The sequence below is a fragment of the Lissotriton vulgaris genome, chromosome 1_1, assembly GCF_964263255.1.
Source record: "Lissotriton vulgaris chromosome 1_1, aLisVul1.2, whole genome shotgun sequence".
NCBI classification, from domain to species: Eukaryota; Metazoa; Chordata; class Amphibia; order Caudata; family Salamandridae; genus Lissotriton; species Lissotriton vulgaris.
The window spans coordinates 1828895703-1828919078 of NC_141685.1; the positions used below are offsets into that span (position 1 = coordinate 1828895703).

Sequence of the window (23376 nt, forward strand, 5' to 3'; positions counted from 1 at the left end):
GATCCCTTCTGTGGCATCACTGTTGTAAACTCCACTCCAGAACTCCTGCTCCCAGACGCCAACCAACTGTCCTCCAGCAGATGTCTTATAACCAGCTAGCCACGGATGTATATTCAGCCTCTGGAGCAAGGCCTCTGGAAAAACTAGATCTAAACTAGTGTACTCTCAAGCAGCAAAAGTACAGTTTCTACTAATTTGTTTGAAATGTTTATGCCTAGGTGGGAGAGCATTCCACACCTTAGTCGCTCGATAGGTAAGAGAAGGAGCAACCTCCAGCCCGAACAAGTAAATTCAGGGGTGGACAAGCACCTGCAAAGTTGAGCGGAGAGAACGAGCAGAAGAATAGTGAATCTGAAAGAGACACGTTAGTGATAGATTCCTTACCTTAGAATATCCCAAGGCGTCAGACTGGATCCGGAAAGTTTTGCTTAGCAGTACACCTGCATGTCAGTTTGTGGCGTCCTGCCGCTCCGCGTTCGTCACTGGCGTTGTGAGCGCCGAGATGAAGTCACGGAGAGTACTTAGGCGCCACCCATGCGCTCTGACGTCAGTTCTTTTTTTTTCCGCGCCAGCAAGCGCAGATCCGGATTGAGCACGTACCTTAGTCTCTTTTTGACTACTCTTTTGAGACTTTTGTCTCCCCCTTTTTCTCCTGGTGCACGTAAGGGATGCCCAGCTTTAAGTCTTGTGGGACGTGCTGCCATAATATGTTGGTGGCGGACCCCCACGATGTGCGCCTCTACTGCCTGGAGATGGATCATGATCGAGCCATGGTCCCGAAAACCTTGCAGGAGTGGCGTCGGAAATTGCTGGAGATTCGGCATTCGTCACACCGCCGCCCTGGATCCAGGGGCCGTTCCCACGACCGCTTGCTGGACCAGAGCCATCACTCCTTGGGCTCCAAGTCTTCGCCTTCAGATTCCGGTAAGCGACACCATAAAAAGAAGTCGAAGAAGCGTGTTCGCTCTCCGACGTCCCCCTGTCACTCCTCGGAGGTGGACGAGAGGGACAGGAGGTTCCGCCTCTGCGGCTCCTCTGGAGCATGGGAGTCCTGTGGCCTACCCGCCATACCCGGGTCCGTCAGCGACTCCCTCACAGGTGCAAGAGTTTCTTGTTGCCATAGACTGCCTTTTTAGGCCCCGGGCTCCCGCTGGCGCGCCTTCGGGCCCCGCGGTCCTGTGTCCAGATCCTGCTGGCCCGGCGGCTCCGGCCCCGGCGCCACAGGATCCTGCGCCGCTGGCTCCGGCCCTGGCACCATGAGGTGCAGCGCTGCTGGTCCTGGCGCCGCACTGGGTGCAGTTTCTCCCACCCCTGCCCCGGTTCCCAGACCATTTTGTTCCGGCCTGGGATCCGCATTGGGAAGCAGCTCCGGCGCGGCCCCATCCGGGCACCGTTCTCGGCTCCGTTGTCAAAGCCTTTCGTCCCTTCTCCTTCTCCGCCGCTGCGACCGGCTACCTCTGCGCCAGAGGCGGACGACAACTGGGACGGGTCCGAGGGCCCTCTTGCCGGGCAATGTGATTCCGAGCAAGATTGGGTGGACGACCTGGAAGACGCAGGCGCCTCGATGTTTCTTCTGACCCGGGGTTTGCCTCGTTTTCACCTACTATGGAGGAGGGTGCTTTCTACACCATGGTGCTCAGTCGGGCTGCGGAGGCTCTCAATCTCGACCTCCCTACAGTGGCCTTCAAGACCAACCTCCTTACAGAGGTGCTCCAGACGGCGTCTACATCGTCTGAACCGCTGCTTCCTTTCAATGAGGCCCTTACAGAAGTCCTCTTGGGCACTTGGTTGCGGCCGGCCACGAGGGCGCCCGTGGATGAAATAGTTGCCAGGCGTTACCGTCCGGAGCTTGGTGATCCCGCCTTCCTGACCACTCACCCTACGCCTGAGAGCCTGGTCATTTAGGACTCGACGTCGCAGAGTGCTTTTCCCATGGCTCCATATCAACCTTTTGGAGCTGCGGGCGATTCAACTTGCACTGAAGGCATTCCTTCCCTCTGTCCGGGGAAATGTGGTGCAGGTGTTCACGGACAACACTCTGCCATGTGGTATTGCAACAAACAGGGCGGGGTGGGGTTCTGGACCCTATGTCAGGAGGCTCTGCGCCTCTGGACATGGCTGGTACATCAATGCATTACCTTGGTGGTTCAACACCTGACAGGTTCTCTGAAAGCCAGGGCGGACAAACTCCGCCGCCAGTGCTTGATGGTTCACAAATGGCGTCTAAACTCTGACGTGGTGCAAGGTCTCTTTCAGCAGTGGGTAGAGCCTTGGTTAGACCTATTTGCCACCAAAGAGAACGCGTGTTGGAATTTCCAAGGCGGCACTCGCTCGGCGACGCTTTTCATCGCAAGTGGAGTTGCGGTCTGTTGTACGCCTTTCCACCTATAACACTTCAGCCCAGAGTGCTGAAGAAGATCATGCGCGACCGGGCCCAAGTCATCCTTGTGGCTCCGGATTAGGGACGAAGATACTGGTATCCCGAGCTACTCAGCATGGTGATAGATCCCCCGATTCGATTGCCTCTTCGGGAGGATCTTCTGTCGCAGCAGCAGGGGATGGTTCTCCACCCGAACCTGTCCAGCCTCCACCTCCATGCGTGGAGATTGAGCGGCGACAGTTGACACCTTTGGATCTTCCTCCCGAAGTCTGTGATGTCATTCAGGCAGCCAGGCGTCCCTCTATAAAAACGATCTGCAGGTGGAACAAGTTTGTGGCATGGTGCATGGCGAAGGCTGTATCTTCCGGCCATTTCCGCCATTTCCGCCTTTCTACGGCTTCCTGATCAGCCTTCTCTTCTTAAGTCCCTGGTTGTGAACCGTTTTCGAAAAGGCATTACGCACACGTTCCCTATGGTGCCATTTATCATGCCTCAGTGGGACTTAAACCTTGTCTTGATGTTTCTGATGTGCGCTCCCTTCGAGCCCCTTCATAACTGTCCTTTACGTCTTCTCACTCGTAAGACGGTTTTCCTGGTAGCTATCACCTCTGCCAGAAGAGTGAGTGAGCTCCAGGCTCTTTTTTCTAAACCTCCTTTCCTTTCTATTCATCCGGACAAGGTGGTTCTGAGGACCCGTCCTTCTTTCTTGCCAAAGGTTGTCACGCCCTTCAACATCGGGCAGACCATCACTTTGCCCACCGTCTTTCCGCATCCGTCCAGAGAGGATGAGAGGCTCCACCGTCTGGACCCAAAACATGCGCTTGCATTCTATCTGCAGCGTGCACAGCAGTGCGGGGTGGATGATCAGCTCTTTGTTGTCTACGTGGGCGCCGAAAAACGGTGTTAGACCTGGCATCTTTTGCGTGGTTTCCCCTGTCTTTTTGGCTTCTACCTCCTGTATTTTTAATGCTGTGCTGGATTTCGTTTTTGCTGGTTTAGATGCTTTGGACACACTGCCACTGCTGATCAGTGTCAGAGTCTAAGTGCTCCCTGTGTAAATTGTTGTTATGATTGGATATTCATGATTGGCATATTTTGTATCACCAAGAAGTCCCTAGTAAAGTGCACTGGGTGTGCCAGGGCTGGTGATGACAAATGCTACTAGTGGGCCTGCAGCACTGATTGTGCCACCCACAGGAGTAGCCCCAAAATGGTGTCTCAGGCCTGCCACCGCAGTGCCTGTGTGCAGTCTGTGAACTGCCATGTCCTCCTGGTCAGTGTCCCCACTGACCAGGCCTAACCCTTCCCTTTTTGTGCACATTGGTCACCCCTATGGAAGGCCCAAGGCACCCCCTTGGGCAGGGTGCAGTGTATGTGAAAGGTAGAGCATGTACGTGAAAGGTAGAGCATGTACTTGTGCAGGTGACATGCTCTGGGAGTGAATTACCGACATTTTCGTTTTTCACGGCTGGAAGGCTATCTTGCTCCATAGGCTATCATGGGGGATGCTGGCTAGAGTGGCTACCAGCATATATTCCCATTTGGAACAAGATAGGACATAAAAGTCTAGTATCCCTGAACTCAGAATTTAATAACACACCTTTTAGGAAAGGTTGTTTTTAAATCCTGTGTTTGAGAACAGCACTTTTAGAAAGTTGCTGTTCTCTTGTCTGCCCTTTCTGTGTGCCTTGGCCTGTTTGTGTATTGACTGTCTGGTTTGAGAGTGACAGGGGCTGGGGATTCCCCAGGAGGCTGGCTGAGTCAGTCCTAGGCTGAATTACTGCATTTGCAATTTGAGTGGTGGGAGGAGATAGCACCTGGGCCTGAATAGGGCTGTGCCTGCCTTCCACAATGCTGGCTCCACCTCCTGCTGGGCGGCTGACAACCCTGTCCCTCACTCTGAAAGGAAAGGAGAAGCCAGGAAAACAAAGTGCTCAAGGAACACCCAGAACTGGTTCCGACCGGGCTCAGAGCCCTCCTGCACAAAGGGAACAAAGACTTTTAGGGGTATAAGTATAGGACCCCTGACTACAGAAAATTAAAACATCCTGGAATCAAGAAGGAACCTCCTCCAAGGATAAAGCTGAAACTGAAGAAGGAAGATTGTCCTGCTGTTGCTATGCTGGATTGCCCTGCTGTTGTTTTGCTGCCAATGAGAGGGGAAGGACGATGCTTTGTGCTGTGTCCCATTGCTTGAAGGGATCTCCAAGAGCCTGAGAGGAGCTGGCTCTCTGTTTTGAAGTCCCAGGAACAAAAGGACTTCACCCCCAGCTTCCCTGAGCTCTGCTGAGAGAGCTCTGTTGAGGTTCTGTGACGATTTGAACCCGTGTTTTCAAGTTTGTCGGAAATACATAATATTAGTATCAGCGAACCGCAAATGATCCATTTAGCATATCCTGGTGTTTTCGCTACGATACGAACAAGAGCACTCTTGTTATGAACACATTTCTGATCTACCCATGGCATCCATCTTAGATCATGGCCGCCATTTTGTGTTTCCTTGCCCTCACATATGCAATAGCCTCTGATCACTTCATTCACTCCACTTTGATTAAGGACACGTAGCCTTAGCCGGAGATTCACCTCTCACATGACACGTACACCTTAAACCAGATCACGCTGAAGCTGCATGACTCGACAAAGGCTGCCTCCTCTGCCCGAGGCCAGCCCACCTGAACTGGTTTTCCTGTCCATTGTCCTGATCATGATTAGGCGGCCGAAGCCGGTAGCCTTGCCCATTTACAACCCACAAACATCTCTTATCCCGCTTTCCTATCTTCTGCACCTGGCTCTGCTCCTTTCCTTCTGGGCCTTTATTAGGGGGAGGTAACGAACTTTACGATGAGGCGGTCCGGCTCTTGAATGCAATATTGACAAGGGATTGTGATGGACTAGTGGGAACCCCTCTTCGTGATGTTTGGCATCAGATATTATCGACAGTTCCTGTGTAACGCCAAATATTTATTGTTTAAGACACAAAGGTTTGGGAATGTACTGACATGTGAAATATTTGCCTGAAGCACAATTTTTGGTATAAAAGGAGCAACCCTCAATGTACAAATCGAACAGTCTCCTAGATTCTGCCCGTGTGTAGATTCTGTGATTTCTGTGTCCCTGCAGTAATAAACCTTTGGTCTTTGACGCCACCTTCGAGAAGCCCGTGTTTCTGTTCATTTGCGCACCAAGGCAGGTGGAACTCCGGGGTCTTTGGGTGTTGTTCCCTGACACCTCTGGACGGAACCAAAAAGTCCAGAACTCCACTGTCCTTCCTGGAGTGCTTGGCCCATGTGTGGTGCCTCTGGAAGTTGTACCTGTGTTGGGAAGCTGGAAATCACGCTTTTAAAGACTTTGCTACAGAAAAGTTACTGCATCGCTCGCTGCGGAGCGCATCTCTGACCATGCAAGGAAATTCCCGCTGCTACAGAGGTCGATCGCAGCGCCTGTGGCTGCTGCCTAAGTCGTCGCACCCTTCGCTTGCGGGAAGATCACCATTGCTGTGATTATTGTCGTAGAGCCTGTCATTGCTGGGTGAGATAGCCGCACCGCTTGCTTGTGGACCGCATCACGTCGCTGCGAACATCGTCGCAGAGCCATCGCATCAAGGAGCTGCGAGAGAGAGATCGCCAGTGGATCGCGCATCGTCGCCCCGGAGATCGCCGCAGCCCCTACGAGATCGTCGCATCGTGCCTTTGTGTGAACAAACTTCCTACGGAACCTACGCACCGGAATCCATACAAGTGGCCTTCCTCCCCATACAGACCGGATTAGTCGCAACATGCCCGCTGCTGCAGCGGGGCTGTCGCAAACGCCTCCCCAAGGTCTCAGGAGCAACGCTTCGCTTGTTTTCCACCGCACCAGCTTCTGCTTTGGAACTTTGTCTCATTTAAAAGGTACTGTTGGCTAAACGTGGCGCAACTCTGAACTTTTCACGCAACTGTGGATTATTTTATCGCAACCTTAAGAACTATTTTGCAATCATATTCTTGAACTGTGTATGTTGGATTTTTGTCGTTTTAGTCTTGTGTAGTTTAGATTAAAAACCTTTTATTTTTCTAAACTGTTGTGGAGTCAGTTTGTGGTGTTTTCACTGTGTTACTGTGAGTGTTGGTACAAATACTTTACACATTGCCTTTTGATTAGCCTTGACTGCTTTTGCCAAGCTACCTAGAGGGTGAGCAGGGGTTATCTCAGAGGGTTTCCTCCTTACCCTGACTAGAAGCAAAGGTCCCTATTTGGACAGTGGTACCTACCTCTGCCAACTAGAGACCCCCAGTTCTAACAGTCGGGCCGTGCACAAACGGGCCATCTCCCAGTGGGGAGTTCTGTGCATCAAAGCATGTTACTCCTTGGCCAAGAAGGAGCCTCCTGTGGGACTGCGTGCCCATTCGACCAGAGCTACTGCAGCCACTACTGCCTTGGGACGTGGCGTTCCCTTACAGGACATTTGTCAGGCAGCTACGTGGGCCTCGCTGCACACGTTCACCAAGCACTACTGCCTTGACAGTCCGGTCTGGAGAGATGACTTCTTTGGCCGTTCTGTGCTCTGTGACTTTCTGGTGTAATCTTGTTCGCAGACCCACCACCGGGCTTGGTATTTCCGGAGTATCTATTCTAAGGTAAGGAATCTATCTATCACGTGTCTCTTTCAGATGCACAAGTTAGAAACATTAGTTAGTGATAGATTCCTTACCGCCCCACCCGTCCTCCCAGTTCTGCTAACTGATTACTAGGGTTAAGGTCATCCCTTTTAGGGCTCTAGTTTTATGCCCCAATGGTCCGTATCTTACTTGGCTCTGCGTTCCTGGCGCGGAAAGTCGTGTACAGAACTGAAGTCAGCGCTCATGGGTGGCGCCAAAGTATTTTCTGTGACGTCATCTTGGCGCTCACAACGCCAGTGATGGACCCAGAGCCGCAGGACGCCACCTACTGACGCGCAGGGGTACTGCTAAGTAAAACTTTCCGGATCCAGTCTGATGCCTGGGGATATTCTAAGGTAAGGAATCTTTCAATAACTAATGTCTCTTACAGATATATCGTTACACAAGTAGTAACTTGTGCATCAATTACTTTTCCAAGTAAAGTGGGCCATTGAAGTGGATGGCACAGTGAGCTACGCAAAGAGTTTCAAATTTAATGCGATAAGTAAGAGGTAGCCCATGCAAGGCGATAAAGCACAGAGAAATATGTGAGTGACATAGGAACTGAAAGATAACACGAGCAGTCCCATTCTGAATTCTGGGAAGATGCAGGTATGCCAAGACAGACGGCTCTGCAAAATCACCACTTTTCTTCCCTTTTCTGCCAGCCATACAGTAGTTCATACTTTCTCGTCTACCCTCTGAAATTCTCTAAGATTGTAAAAGTATGTAGAAGAGACTTTGTTGATCCGCAGAGTGAGCGAAAGAGCATCATCAAAATATAATCCCAAATTAAACTTTGGAGACTGGTTTAGGTGCAGGATCCAGATCCCTAGCCCATCAGTCTCTCTTTCTTGATACCAACTTCTATTTTACCTGTGTTATACCTTAACCACAACTTCACAGCTGATAGAAAAGAAGTGAAATTAGTAAATTACTAGGACACTTTGGATTCTTAGTGTAGAAGAATTTGGGTATCAACAGCACAAGCCATCAACAAGAACCAATATGAATGGAGGGGACCTGGCCAAAGGAGTGTCTCAAACATTGACGGAAGGTAGGCTGAAGGGGAGGGGGTCTTACATGAGACTCCTAAATAGACTGGTTTTAAGAAGATCTAAAAGGGAAAGGTGATTAGAAAAGGAACAACATCCCAGTAGACAAACTCGTGCATGGCCAGCAGGGTGGGGTTAGATAGAAGGTATGGGGGAGAGAGTGTTTGTGACTTCATTACATGCCTTTTTAATTGACAACATTCTGTTAGCCAATGGATGAGAAATTGTGTAAATGTAAAATGATTGAAAACTAAAATGGGGAATATAAATAGCTTGTGAGCGATCACCAAGATACGATCTATTCGAGCCCAGGACATTGTCAGTCACTCCAGTTTCCAAACGTAGAGATACCAGTGCATTGTGTTCCTAGTATTGAAGTCTGGTGAGAGAACAAGGAGATCCCAGGAGGCAGTGCCTCCCTGGTCCATCAAGAGTAGTTTAAGATCCTCAAGGACCACAACCAAATCGGCTTCTGTGCTGTGTAGCAGGAGGCGTGACTGATAAGAATTTAATGTTGGGCGAGTGGACTGTTAATTGCTTTTTTTTATATTTTTATGGTCAGCAAAATAAGGATGTTGCTCAGAACCAACAAATGAGCCTTAGATGTGAAACAAGTGGTTGTTTCCACTTCACAGAACAGAGGTACCGGATATTGAGAGATGGCACTGCTCAAGTTAAATATGGCCAACAGAGGTACTAGTTTGATATATAGACTAGATCAGGTTTTAGCCCAAAAAGTATACTCAATCCCAGAATATGGGTGAAAAACTAATATAATCCTGCACATCGTGGTGGCATAGATGTTTAGGCGTTGCTGTTGTAAAGACATCCCTTCTCTAGACTTATAAAGTTCTATCCTTCACCAGATTAAAATAATTAGTCAAGATTATTTGATCTTCAGCTGACATTTTGTAAGAATGGTAATTGAGAGCCTCCTTCCACCATTAGGGGCATAATATGTAATTACACTGACATCCCTAGCCCTCATTATCCCCTTAATCATGCCATATCTGTGATGTTGACCTGGGTGATGTCTGCAAAGGTAATCTGGTGTCCACATGAAAACAGATAGTCGCTGTTTTGTGTTTAGAGTGGGTTTGGGCGCAATAGTGTGTTGGCATTTCTGATGTTCATGTGAAAGATGCAACTGTTGGGGACAGGGGCTATCTACCCCCATATTTGTGCAGTACTTTTATCTTTATTATTTTATGCCAAGAGGTTATAACCTCGATGTTCAAATGGATTAGCATAATCATGGCAACACCACGTAACGCATAAACGGCCCCTGGCACCTAAAAACAGAAACATGCTTGGAAATTGCTTAATCTGCCACAGAACAATCCAGCCATGATCAACACTTGACCAACAAATAGGCCTTGAAGAATGCATCCCACTCCCTAATACAAGATGAAGAGCCCTACCAAAACTTAACAAAACCATAGAAGAACAATTCTTTCAACTTGAAGGAGAAGAAATTACTACTTCTGTGGGTATGCCAAATTAAGTCACCCGCAATGGGAAGTAGCACAGGCCTTCTAGGGCTCCTGTTATTACCAACCCATGAATAAATAGGCACTGTAGATACAACATATTCTCTAAGCAAAAGGCACTTCAAAATCAATAAGCTCAGCATAAGATCCCTAGAGCCCTACATTAGAGTTCTTAGGGCCTCTACAAATCTCCTCTACTTAAATCCTTAAGGGCCTTTCCTGTCATTCTCAAGTGTCGATCTGCATCTACGACATGATCAAGGTCTTTGCCAACCTTCTCTCCTCTTCAGAGTCGTTTGAAAGTTGGGAGTTGACTCCAGAGTTGTCTTTTCCATGTGTGAGCGCTTTAGCAAGAATCTTCAAGGCCTCGGCCACCTCCTTCCTAGTGGTGTATGTTGCACATTTCCAAAGGAAAATAATGCAACTGGATGCCCCAAGAGCGATATTGATGCAATGACTTAGATCAAAGCTCAGGTATACCCCTGGAACAAGACCCAGTCAGTATTCCTAGCTGCTAAGATTATATAATTTTCTGAAGATTTATGAAATGTAACCAGGGTGTCTCACACTCTATGGGTTCTACCTACCTTGCGAACTCTATCCAATCGAACAACAACATCATCATACCCAGCACAGAGGAGATGCCCAACCATGAAGTTAGGCCCCTCATCTCTTTTTACAGGCTGCAAAGTTTGATGTTCGTTCTTGGAGATCGCTTCTCCGGTTCTCATATTTGAAAAGGCCAGATCTTCCTATGTGAAGAGAGATGGCAGTTCTTTGTGCATCCCTTCCTATGAAATCTCATTGCGATGCGCTTTAGAGTAAATGGCCCTATTTCCGAGTAAGTGCAGGTCTTTAGGTAGCGGAACAGTTTTGAATCCAAGGTAGTTTCCAATATTCTGGGACCCTTTAGACATGTCTTCCTTTAACTCATCCTTGAGGTTCTGTTTGAAACTGGAAATCCTCCATGCCATATCCATTGAGGTCACAGACTGAACTATCATGTTCGTTAAGGAAAATGCGTAAACAGTACAAGTGTAATAGCTTTCACCCTGCTTCAGTAAATGTTCATTCCCCTTCTTCAGTGTCAGTAGATTAGAGTCCATGCCCGCACCCCACTGTCCCCATTTCTCCTCCCCCCCCTCCCCGTGGATTGCAGCACATCTACATATTGGCATGGATCAGTATTCCACTTTTTCCGATAATCAAAACCCTACCTTTTTTGTAAGGTATCGCTTCAAAATGGGTAGACATTTTACCTATGCATTAAGTTTTCTTTTTGAAGCATATAATTTAATGTCCAAATGTAGTAGGCCTCTTCTATTGGGCAAAACAGTCAACAAAAAACTCCCTGTTTTATTGATGCCCGGTGGCACTACCTTAGCTGTTGCAAACCTACATCTTTCATCCTGTCCTGTGCTTTTAACCTGCGAGTCGTTTTATGGTTGGCTCATTATTCAGCGTCATTTATGAACGATTGACATTCAGCTTGCCACTGCAGCCCCTATGGGAAGGCCTGTGTTCGGATCCCTTCCTCATGACATATGATCCCACTCATTTCGATTAATGATATTCCTGTTCTTCGGATATGAATATCCATCCTTAATAGTGACCACGTAGTGAAATAGATATTGTTGTCAGTATGCAGTTTTGGTTAAATCTCTGTATTCTTTCCTCCCCTTACCTTGGTGCTTGGTGCTTATTTCCATTTGGTTTCATCATTTACATGCTCTTCCAAGATTAATAATTTACTAGCATCACTTCCCTCTTATCTCGGTCTTGTCCCTTTCCATTTTTTACCTTATCCCTCCTCAGTTTCTGAATTTCCCCCTTACTCCTTTGTTTTGTGCATAGCTTTTTTTTCTTCGTAATTTATACTCCTTAAATAAGTTAAGCAGATACTGTACCTTCTCACCACATTGTGGGATAAGACTTATAGGCGACCTTCAGTGAGTAGAGTATCTCTGACCTCATGACCCAGCGTCAATTTAGGCATTCTACTAACGTCATCTTCTATAGTGACTTGACACTTTGTGTTAAACAACCTGGCTCATTCATGAGCAGGGATATTTGTGAATTGTTTTACAGTCTCTAGCCCTTGGTAAGACAGCTTTCCAACTTAGTACCAGACACTTCAGCAAGAGAGCTACTGACCTAATGTCAAACTTATAAACATACTGTGGCTAGCTGAATAAACGTTTTTTTCCTGGACTTTATCCTACATACCAACATCATGTGAGAACAGCCTGATATCATATCATTACGTGGGTTTATTTATTTTATTTTATTTAAAAGGTGTTGTATAGCGCTTGCTAGACCCAGAGGTATCAGAGTGCTTTACAGATGCAAGGTAAGGCAATAACAGTGGGTCAGAAGTTACATGCAAATACAATCACGTACACCATCAAAGAACAAGAGAAGGGCAAACATCTTATGATTCAAAGATTAAATACAGCTAAATAAAATAAGGGGTATAACCTAGGAGCAGACAATAAAATATAACAAAGAACCATTTGTAGGGTAAGAGGGGAGGGGTAACATAAGAGAGGACAAGACAACTAAGCAAAGTCAAGGGAGAACCTGAAACAAAAACTTACAGGCAGGCAGTCTTGTTGATTCATCTTGCTTCCATGGGGAGCCATGTAAGGGATTTCAGGGCAGGCGTGATGTGATCAAGGCATTTGCAGTTGGTAATAAGCCTGGCAGCCATGTTGAGTACGGCTCTGAGGGGGGCAGGTGAGATTTAGAGGCTCCAGTGAGAATAGCTTTGTCCTTAATATTTGCTGTTGTGATGACACTTGCTGTTGAGTCTATAAATGTTGCTGTTTTAAAAAATATTTCTATTTTTTTTGTTTTATTGCAGCACCATTGTAGACAGTGTGGAAATATTTTTTGCGCCGAATGTTCGGCAAGGAATGCCTTAATACCTTCCTCCAAGAAACCGGTCCGTGTTTGCAACTCATGTTTCCAGGACTTGCAAGGATAAACGTGGTTGTGTGACGATACATCAAGAAATAACACTATCTCTAAAGTATATATACTGTTGCACTTCGTACAACTCACAAACTACTGTTCTATGTGGACAATGATTGTACTATTTGTCAAAAACAAATATCTTTTCAAATGCTTTATTAATACGAAGTAAAACTATTGTATTTTTGTGAGACATAGGCTGCAGTGACACTCAAGTTGCAAAATGCCTGTGTGCGCCTGAAATATCCTTTACTTTCCGTTAGCTTTGGACTGCCTATTTGTCTTTACGGAGTAGGGCTAACAGTCATACTAATGTACGTTTACTACTCATTAACTACATCCACATTTTTTGCAACATGGGATGCTTCTTTTGGAAAATGGGGCATACATATTTAAATATATTTTGTTTTAGGAAAGCATTTAAATATATCATGTTTTAAAAACTTTTACGTTCTCAGCAAAAAAAAAAAATGTATGCATATCTTGCAACTTTTACAAGAACAAATGACCTGATCATCTTTGGTTATCTTTTCCATCATGCACTTTAATAATTACGTGAGGCCTCACACTTATTTGTGAAGGTTAATCTGCACTTCATGCTACTGGCCAGTCTGCATCCCCACAAATTTACAGACCATTCTTTCAGTCATTAGGTAGTTGCATAATAATCTGTATGGCACTAGCTCCACAGGGAACAATCTTCACATAGCGGATTATCTTCTGCTGATATTTCTGTGCAGGTATTGAAGATCCAAGTTCACTGGAGTGCATATTGCTGCAGCTTTTGCACTACTACAATGTGAGGTAGCACCGTTTGTGCAAGGTAAGCATGGCTTTTTTCTAATTGTTCTTGGTACACAACATGCCAATTGACAGACCTTGTTGGCACATCGTTCCAGCAATACCACAAACCCAACAAGTTTGCTCAACCAGTTTAAAATTGGGTTCTCATGAGGTGCACCTACCGCGTAAGACATTGGACTTCTCTCAAGTGCATACTGTCCAAACACTGGGACCCCTCTGAGGTTTCATCTCCACTCCGATCAGCCTGCCTGCACATGCTGTAAGGTGCCAGGGAGGCCTAGTAATGGGAATTCTTCCCGGTTTTCATTATCGTCTCATCTAATTTTACTCCGTCCTGATTACAAAAACTTTCATCTCAAACAAAGAAAGCGGCATACGCCTTTAGAAATGGCAGCCTTGTCTTTAGAGCAGTCAGATAGATGTTAAATTAAGCTCGGAGTTCCCTGGCAAGGGATACTTATATGGTCACCCGAATAAAAGAAGGACAGGCTAACATTTCCACTGGCTAATTGTGGCTTCCTCCTTGGTGCAGCATCCTCCTTGGTGACCGGAGTCTATTGCTTAAGGAAGGGACCTCCTCTGAGGAGGGATTGGCTTGGAACCAGCAGATGTACGAGTATTCTGGCTTCACTTTGCCTCATTCCCTACCAGTTGTAAATCTCGCATCCTGATGTGTAGGCTCCTACTTAGACATACATCTGCTTGCTGTGTCTGGCATCAGTCTTCACTAACAACAATTTCCAAGCAGGTTCTCACCTGTGTAGATAACTGAGTTAGGGAGTTGTTAAGTTTTAACATGCTTTGTTGAGTTTACGCAATGCTCATAACTAAAGATTAACAGGTGGAGGCAAATCAGAAAGCCTGCTTGTGCCTGTTGCGTCGCTTTAACGGTAGCACAGGCTGAGCCCAAGAGATTTAGCTCTGGCATTATAGTGATGGGGAGGCTCACTTGCAATCTAATTAAGATAAAGTGCTTAAAACACTGGGCTGAAAAATTAAACAATGAAAATGTGAGAATGGGAGTAAAGTCATGTTCACTGTATACAGTGATGCCAATGGAAAGCTTAATTTTTATATGTGTCTCTGAAAGTGTTCACGAGCAGATATAGCGGAGTTCAGATATACTTGCAAGTCCCATAACTTTTCTGCAAGTCAGACCGAAGGTGCTGGAGAATCTCTGCGGAGTTGCATATTCTTGGGTGGGATAAAATAAGGAAAGATGCTACATGGACTTAATATAACAACATGTGCCTCATGTCAACTCTGGGCATTAGGTACCAAAGTTTTCATAAAGTCTTATGGTTTTAGGCAATAGCCTACAATGAGTATCTGTAGCAGGAGAATATTCTGCATTTGCTACCTCCTCTTGCAGAGAGTTCTGGTAGTGTAGAGGTGGCATAAAATGTTGGATACAGAGCCATGCTGAGAAATGGCAGATGACAGATCTGCGGAAGAGAGCCCGTAAGGTTGACTGCAAAGGGTTGCCACCCAGGAAACAACCTAGGTAAGAAGCATCCTTTAGTCTTTCACATACCCCCTGGCTGGGTTGGTAATGTTGCCTGCGCTCCCTTGGTTTTGTGGAGGAGACTAAAGGCTTAGCGTGTAGGTTCTGAAGGGACAGACTACACAACAGTACACTTGGACCCAGGGGAAGTGACAGTGTTCATCAGAACTGCACACAACTGGTGGACAGCGGAGGCCTTTGCTAGCCATGTCAAACAAGGAAGAAGCACTGTAGGCATAAACACCTTTACATTGGACAGAGTAAAGAGGGCTTGTGAGTGCTACATCTCAATATATTGGAAACCAGCAAAGTTGCCAGACAGGGAGAAGCGCACAGCAATTCTGCCAGCTGTTGAGAAGAAGTTCGAGGGTGAACAATATGCAGTTCAAGGAGAATGAGTCTGCTGTCTGGCATCATGCCGCCTGGCCAGATAGAAATAGGAGGGTTGGGTTGCTGTCACCCCACCTTATAAATCGGAGATGGTCTTCCTGTAAGAAGTAAGTCACCTTGCCAAGATACTTGAGCCACAGTGGGTGACACCCTGAAAATCTCAGTGAGACTGTGTGCACAATCCCACTCTGAAAGATCCCATGGTGGGATTGTGGAGGAGGAAGACTTGGCTCCTCATCATTAATGGCCATCATTCTGTGGTGTCGATCTTACAGAAGGCATTAGTCAAAGCCTAAACCCGAGATGGCTCAGCAGCAAAGCAAAATGGAGAAATTTAAATCAAGCATTGGGCATTGGTACAGTTCACATTTTGGCCATGAGTCCACACACAACAATAACACAATCTAGTGTGTTAATGGAGAAGTAAATTAGTATCGGTGTTTATGGGGTTATGATTTAGCACCTTTGCCTGCAAAAAATGCAGGCAAGGGCGAAAGAAGCAACCTGGTGCATATCTACAGCTACATGTACGACCTTGTTGAAGCTAATGATGTATTCACTCATAAGTTAAAAACATTTGGGAATCCGATTGAACAATCAGACGTCTGTTGGCTATGGAACATTGTTATGGGTGGCCTGAGGCCTGGAGGACAGGAGACAACATAGATAAAATACAGACTGTTTCTTTGAGGAATTGTTTAGAATCTGGTTGGCACAGTAAAAAGTGCAAGTATAATTTGTTGGAGAGTCCTAACTGGGCAATTGTAAGGAAACCTCTCAGAGGGCATTCTCATGTCCATTGGTCATCTGAATTCTGAATTCCCAGGACAGAAGTGTGATCCTGTGTAAACAATGAATTCTTAGCCTCCGAAATAACAAAATTCCTGTTCCCAGATTATTTGCTACAGGAGCAGTAGATAAACCATGTCTTTTAGTCAATGACGACCAAGTAGTTGCACTAGCAGATGTTGTTGCAGACTGGTAAGTGGATAAAATCAGTTGAAACAGTAGCAAGGGCACCTGGATGTCACCTGAAACAAAGGCTTGTGAGGCTGGGTGAAAATGCAGGGAGGTTAGGATCTGTTTGGGTATTATTAGGGAACATCCGGCTGGTGATGGACTAAGTTAAACTGGAAACTGGAATTTTGCATAGGCTGGATGTGATGCTTCTACAAGAAATGCACTTGATAGGAAGTGAATGTCTCTTCTGTTCAGGGTGTAGCAAAAGGGGTCTTTGGACTCAGTACTTCGGAAAAGACTTGTACCATTTCTCATAAAACAAGCCTGGGTGGATCTGATGCGATGTTATGGCATGGTGCTGGCTTGTCCATGATGGGAGAGTTTAACAGTATTGAACGTATGTACCATTTACTCCTACCAGTGTTGGTAGAGCTCCTGGAGTTAAAAGGGAAACAGGTTGTTGTAGCAAGTGTGACTGCTAAAGAGGGAGGTGCATTTAAGCCTGGTGATAAGCATTTAACAAGATAGATCCTTGGGACTAGAAAGACAATAATGAGGTGACACAATAAAAAGGTTTATTGCTGCAACGGGTTTACATGGTACATAGAGGTCTGATTATAGGGAAGTGATAGATTAGCCACACACATTGCTCAATGCATTGAACACTTCTTTGTCCTGTTGTACTTTATTGCCCAGAGGAAAATGTTGTTGCCTGGTGGCTTTTCTGATCAGTCCTTAGTTTTGATAGTCATGGGGGTAACTGTGAGGAAACCAGAAGCTATAGGGGAATTGATCTCCAGACATCTTCGAGAATTAAAGCTGGTCAAACAACTTGGAATAGCTTTGAGGGACTGTTTCAAGTTCAATAAGGAAGTTGCTGCAGAAAAACTTTTGATTTGTGGTTTTCAGGTTAGTATAGGCCATGTCATTGCCACTTCCCGAGGTATTCTATTAAGGTCATCACTACTGGCAGGTGAGTCTGGGCTCCTTATGCTTTACAATGAAAGGAAAAGTGGGAATTCCACTTTTGGCGGAGGTGTGCACACTTGTACTTCAGACCATAAAGTCTAGTTCACATTCATTCTGTAAAATGATTTATTCAAACGTGTGTTTCTTTTCCCAAAAGTATTCAAATATTTATTTCATACTCAATCTTCATTTTATTTGCAAATCCATGTCACTTTATATATTCCACGTATACCCAATGCATTTCGGGTTATAGATCACCCTTCCTCAGGGGTCTGCATGTGGAAAAAACAAGAATACTTTGAGCCAGACAAAACACTGGGAGAAAGTAGCACAAAAACTACACAAACTAAAAGGAAAACATTTTGAGATACCCGAGTGCTCGAACGGACATTATAAGATTTACTCCTTATGCTTTACAACAGAAGTACAGGAAAACGTGTACCCAACTTTCAAATAAGGAAAAAATCTAACTTTTGCCTCCATGGCATAGTGAGGGTGAAATATTTAGCTGGCCTCTCCAGGTCCCATGTTAAACTAATACAATTATCGCTTGCCCACCCCAAGGCAAAAAAGGTTTGGTCTTTGATGGGGTTTCTGAATTCATGAAGGGAAGAATAGAGCACGACTGATAAACGTATTTCTTCAGGTAGGGGTCAGATGATTTTCCTTGCACCTTTAAGTGTGGCACAAAATCACACATGTAACGTGGTTTCTAGATGTTGTGGGACAGGGTTTGGGCTCCACCTACCACCTGCTCTTTTCTGTTTATGAGCAGCCACTTATTTCTGGTATAATAGCTGAGGTCTAGATGCTCCTCGAGCTTGAAGTAAGGGAGTGGATTCATAAGGTGTTGCTTGTCCTATTTCTGTTAAAGATTGTCACCAGAGGTCTGTATTCCAATGTTGAGCCTCTATATTTTAGGTTAGACTCTCTTTATTTTATTTTCAAAGTGATACACATACTATTGGCAACAACAAACCAGTCGATGAGGAGGAGAAATGTAAACTATACTCCTCCCCTAACAGCTAAATACCATCCCCCATGCCATTATAGATTAAAGGCGAGCTGAGCTAGAATTAGAAGTCCGAAGAGAGGCAAGGTAAAGATATATTGGGGCCTTACTGATTTAGTATCTCCCCATGCGTGGTGGGGATTTGAGAAATTTGTAACTTTTGCAAAGCACAAAATCCTAAGATATTTGGCAGACATCCTCTCTTTCAGGTCACAAGCCAAGTTATTTTACAAAATAGACCGGCCTGTGTCAAATACCTTGAGCCTTATTTTCAACAGAGTAAGTTATCTTTTTAATGCCTAAGGTGTCTTATAGCCACAGTTCGTAATCTCCCACTCCTAGGCTCGCTTTCTTCACCTAAGCTTCCAAAATTACCTGTAGAGCAGTGAGGATGGTCAAGGTTGTCTTTTTGCCTACCCGTCATTTTCGGCGAATACTTCCCCCTTGAAAGGCAGGGCCAGTACCATTTTTACTGGATGGCGTGGGATCTGAACCTTGAACATCATCTCAGATTACACCTCTCCAATATATATTCAGCTTCGTGCACTACCGCAGTAAATGTACCGGTGAATCTATATCTCCACTTCCCCTTTAGCAAGTCGCTGTTTAAGTCTGGATCCATTTGCGAATCCTTTCTGGGATGTAGTACTAGTATACCTGAATCTTGTGCGTTGATTTCCTACCAGCTACATCTGGCGTGTTTTGTCTTGTACATATTCCCATTCCCAGTCAGAGAGCTCCCTTCTAGCTCCTTCTCACATCTCTTCTGTCCCAGAGCTTTGCCTGTTGGACTGCAGTAAGTATTACTATTGCTGCCTGTCATGAGTCCTGTCTTTCATCCATCGTTCAAAAGCAGGGCGGTTGCGGGATGCTCCAGTATTGGTCGCTGAGTGGAAGACCCAGTACCGCTTTTGACAGTAGCGGTAGCGCTCCAATTGCTGCAGGCTTTATTCCCTTATAACTTTCTCACAAGGTTTGGAAATAACCCCTTACCCTCTTGACACTAGAGTATAGTGAGCCCAGCATCCTCCAATGCCCATGATTTTTTTTTATTAACCTCTGACCCGCTGTTTGTGTACCTCTTCCTTCCGAAAGAGTCTTTCCCGAGGATCCTTTAGGCCCAGATCTTGCTATCTCTAGGTGAGCGCCTGGATCAGTGCAACAGACCTCGGATGCTTAACTGGGACCCTTTCTAGCTGGTAGATTCCATTACTGAAAGGTCATCTTGTGGAGCCTGAACGTTGCTCCCAATCGTTTTACAAAGGCCATGGTAGCCGTTCTGTTTAATGGGAAGGGGCACGGAACCTGTATCTGTTCCATTAATTCGTCACATCTCCCTTTCTGCTTGCCACGCCTGTTTATTTCATTTCAGTGAATTGTTTATTTTCCAATTTTGGATTTTCATTTGTTTGGGATACTTTGGACACTGCTTGATGCAGGAGTAAGTTCTTGAAAAGATACTCTAATCTCAGAGAGGGGAGAATGCATCATGAGCTGCTACAGTTCGCATAGAGTGTGCATTTACTGAATAAGACACGGTTCTTCTAGACCAGCATGAACTCTTGTGCTGTTATTGCTGTAACTCTCTCCCTCAGTCTGCGAGACTCTTATCGGATGACTAGTTTTACCTTTCATTTTAGTTTCAGCTTCAGTTTGACAGAAAATATTTGTCCCACTCTTGAGTCCCTGTTTTCTAAATGGGAATGTTTGAGAGGTGCTACCAGTCAAGAACGCCCTACAGGATATAAAGCCCGGTACACTTAACCACTTACAGTTGCGAAATGAAGAGGACCCCCTTTCTAGCCATCAGCTTCTATTCTATCGATCACCCGGTTTGCTGTTATCCGGGTACAGCGTCATGCCTGTTTAGTGACCTGAGTATTTATAAGCTTACACGTTCTCTAATGTACACTCTTAACTTTTCGGTGATACTAGTAAATTGCGTTTGCAGGTCCCGAAGGAGTCCTTATGCAACTAGGTTAATAATCCCTAAAGTAACTCATCTTGAATCATTTTTGCACCCCTCAAAATCGCAATCAAACAAAAATATATTGGCCGCTCTCTGCCAAACTGCACTCACCACAACTGCTTGCTGCTGGTTAGTCTCCATAGCAGTGCTTTCTGAATTGCGTATCTCCTGTTGATGAAAGATGTGGGGCTACGCTCCAAAGAGACGTATGCTAAAGTGATGCATTAATAACTCTATGGAGTGCCATCAGAGGCCTCACCGCTCACCAATAAAACACTGAAATCCTGCCTCATTATTGACACTTCCACAGTAAAGTCCTATAACACATTTTCAGTACATGGCATATTGGAGGGAAGTTCAAAGGCCCCACCCAATGTCTGATGTCATTATTTATTTTTTACTTTTGGCCTAAACATATTTTGACCTCACCACAATCGGTGAAGTAGGCATTTCAGTTCTTCGTTGCTGAAAGTTTTTTTCCGAGTTTTATGACCATTACAACCTGTATTCATGAATAAATGCCAAATTCTTTACTATGAAGAGAGTATTTTCAACGCTCTGGATATCAGAAGCACTTCTAAGTTTTATTTGACTCACAACAAAACCTGTCTGAGCTCAATGTAGCCCTTGATGCCTAGGATGGCTCGTCCCCTGGCAAGCAAACTTTCAAGATTTGTTTCCTGCATTTTGAAGTGAGATTTTGTATATTCCCTTCTTTTCCAGGCAATGCATTTTCATCTGCTTAATTAGTACCAAGACAGTTTATGAGGCATTGCAATGGCACTTTTCACATGCCATAAAATAGCATAATGCGTTTTATAGATATGCACAGATCTTAGCACAAGCTTGTATGCTTGACTTGGGTAAACTGTAATAAATACTATACATGGTAGCTCTCTTATCACCTTCTCTATCTGACTTTATGCTGCCTTTAACTCTTCGTGAGTTTGAGGAAGGGCGGTCGCATGTATGAGTTAGTGCAGGTTACTCACTGTGGTGAGCCGTGCGTTTTGAGTCCTAGCTTCTAGTCCATCTTTGCAAACCACCCACCAATCCCACAAAGATCTTTTATTAATGGGAATGAAAGACACTGAGATAATGGCTCATTACGAGTGTAGAGGGTGGGAATTTAGGCTTAGGTTGTGTTTGTTCACCAGCTTCAACTATAACCATTTCACTCTGGAGACAAAGTTCCATTACTCTAAACAGAGGACCAATCAACGCCAAGATGCAAGAGGTACTACTCTTAACTCCTACTGTTTTCAATTTTTCCCCTAGTCTATATCTCCTTATCCATTTTAAACTTTTTCCCCTACATTGTAAGTCAGTGGTTGTGTTGTCATCAATGCACTCTTTACATACACCAAACATTACCCTAGGTGTATCCTCCTTTTTCAGTGTCTGTAACTCTACCCTGTTTATTTACTTACGACCCGCATGTGTCTTTCCAGTTTCATCCCACTTAGCATTATGGTGTTTGTAATCCTTATCAGGGCTGATGCAAACACTTTTTGATGTTCCTTGGGCCACTCTTGCTCCTTCTTCTGTGGCTATTCTAATACCATTTGCTAGTGGTCGACTAGCGATGGATTGCCGAGGGACAGGCGCTGTTCATCCCAGCCCGAGAGTGAATTAGTAATAAATAAGGTTCTTTAGGGATCATTAGCAAATGCAAGTGATGCACGCTAATTTTCCAGGCAAACCGAACATCTTACTTAAATCAGCAAACAAGCTCCAAAGACAACGTTAATCGCTTCCTGTTGGCTTTCTACGTCCTTCCACTAAGCTTACAATCAGAGGCCTCCTAACTAATGTGGGACTTCCTGCACAACAAAAGACTAGAAGTACTGTCTTGGCCTGGTACCAATAACAATGCGCACATCAAGCCTCGCCCTGCCTGTACTATTTCGTGAATTTTGTCTTGCGCCCAAGTACCAATACAGTGCAGGGAACCTGGAAACATTTCCCATAATGCCAGTGTGTTTCATCAAGAATTCATACTGAGTAAACTTGATGCATTGTACCAATATCCCCCCAAAATCTACTCTGTTTTAACAAAATAGTGAGGCCAACCACAGATCTCTCTTCTTTTTTTCTTTTTTGAACAGTGATAACCAAAACTGAAATGCGCATTAACATATTCTGCATTCTTCAGTGTCTGCAGGAAATAACGCCAGTGTTTATCAAGGCATCCACCAACCAGACCTCGTACCACCAGTCCTGAATGTTAATGTACCATATTTCTAGCAGGGATCAGCTAATCAGTTCTCTTGTGTGTGTAATGTTTGTGCCAAGCCATTTAAGCATCTCACTGACCATAACCACCAACCACTTAGCTTCCTCAGTTTGTAGGAAGAGGGCTGCTTCAGACCGCTCTGCTGGCCAGTCTCCCAAACCAAACACCTCCAGCCAGAAGCAAACAATACACAATCCAGGGATTGCGTTTGTCTACCCAGAAAGAACATCTGGGATAACGCATGATACCTCGGCTAATTTTGGGCCATTGTTTCCCCTCTTCTTAGTGGCTTTCCTTGACCCCTCCCCCCCCCCCCCCCCCTTCCAGTTCTTCCCCACAATCATCTGAACAAAAAAGTGCAAAGGTTTTTGCTTTACACTCTCGTTCCGTACATATCATGATTTATTTAGAATTTCCAGACCAAGGGTTATATTTTAATTATGTCACACCGGAATAGTAAATATGCAATTGCTTTGTCCCACATGTTAAATTCTTCATATTACCACTTGGCTCTGGTTTTGTTTCAGAACTATGAATTGAAGGTACAGGATCAAGCTTTCTGTAAATGTACATGTTTTCTATTTCTTTGTATTGCACCACTGATAAGTGACATTGCACAGGTGTCTGATCAGCAATGTTGTATTGGTACAGGTCAATATTACGTCTGACTTGAACTGACATTTTTACTTACAAACTTTTACAGAAGTTTACTTTGGCATGGGCCGAACAGTGCGAATAATGTTTTTACAGTGGTTGTCAGTGTCACTGCCAGGTTGACCCTAGCCAGTGGATAATTGCTGTTGAAGTCCGTTTGTGATTATCTTATTTATGGTGTTACTTGCCATCTGCCATCGACCCGAGACACATGAAGGTTGTACGACTGGAACATTTGGTAAACATTTCTGTTCTCCACAAAAAAATGTGAATGTTGTTTTGAAGAGGGGTTTCATTATGAGCATGCCTTAATTCTGAAAAGGTATTGAGCATCTCTCAAAGT

At 45.1% G+C, this 23376-nt stretch overlaps 1 protein-coding gene across 1 annotated transcript in view; it reads left to right on the top strand.

Moving 5' to 3' along the window:
* EEA1 (early endosome antigen 1) overlaps nucleotides 1-17609 on the top strand; it is a 641400-nt gene extending 623791 nt beyond the window's left edge. Inside the window, exon 29 of the mRNA XM_086919279.1 lies at nucleotides 12426-17609. Within this exon, the coding sequence (XP_086775405.1) occupies nucleotides 12426-12548 (123 nt within the window). The 3' untranslated portion in view covers nucleotides 12549-17609. The remainder of the gene's footprint in view (nucleotides 1-12425) is intronic.
* The last annotated feature ends 5767 nt before the right edge of the window (nucleotides 17610-23376 follow it).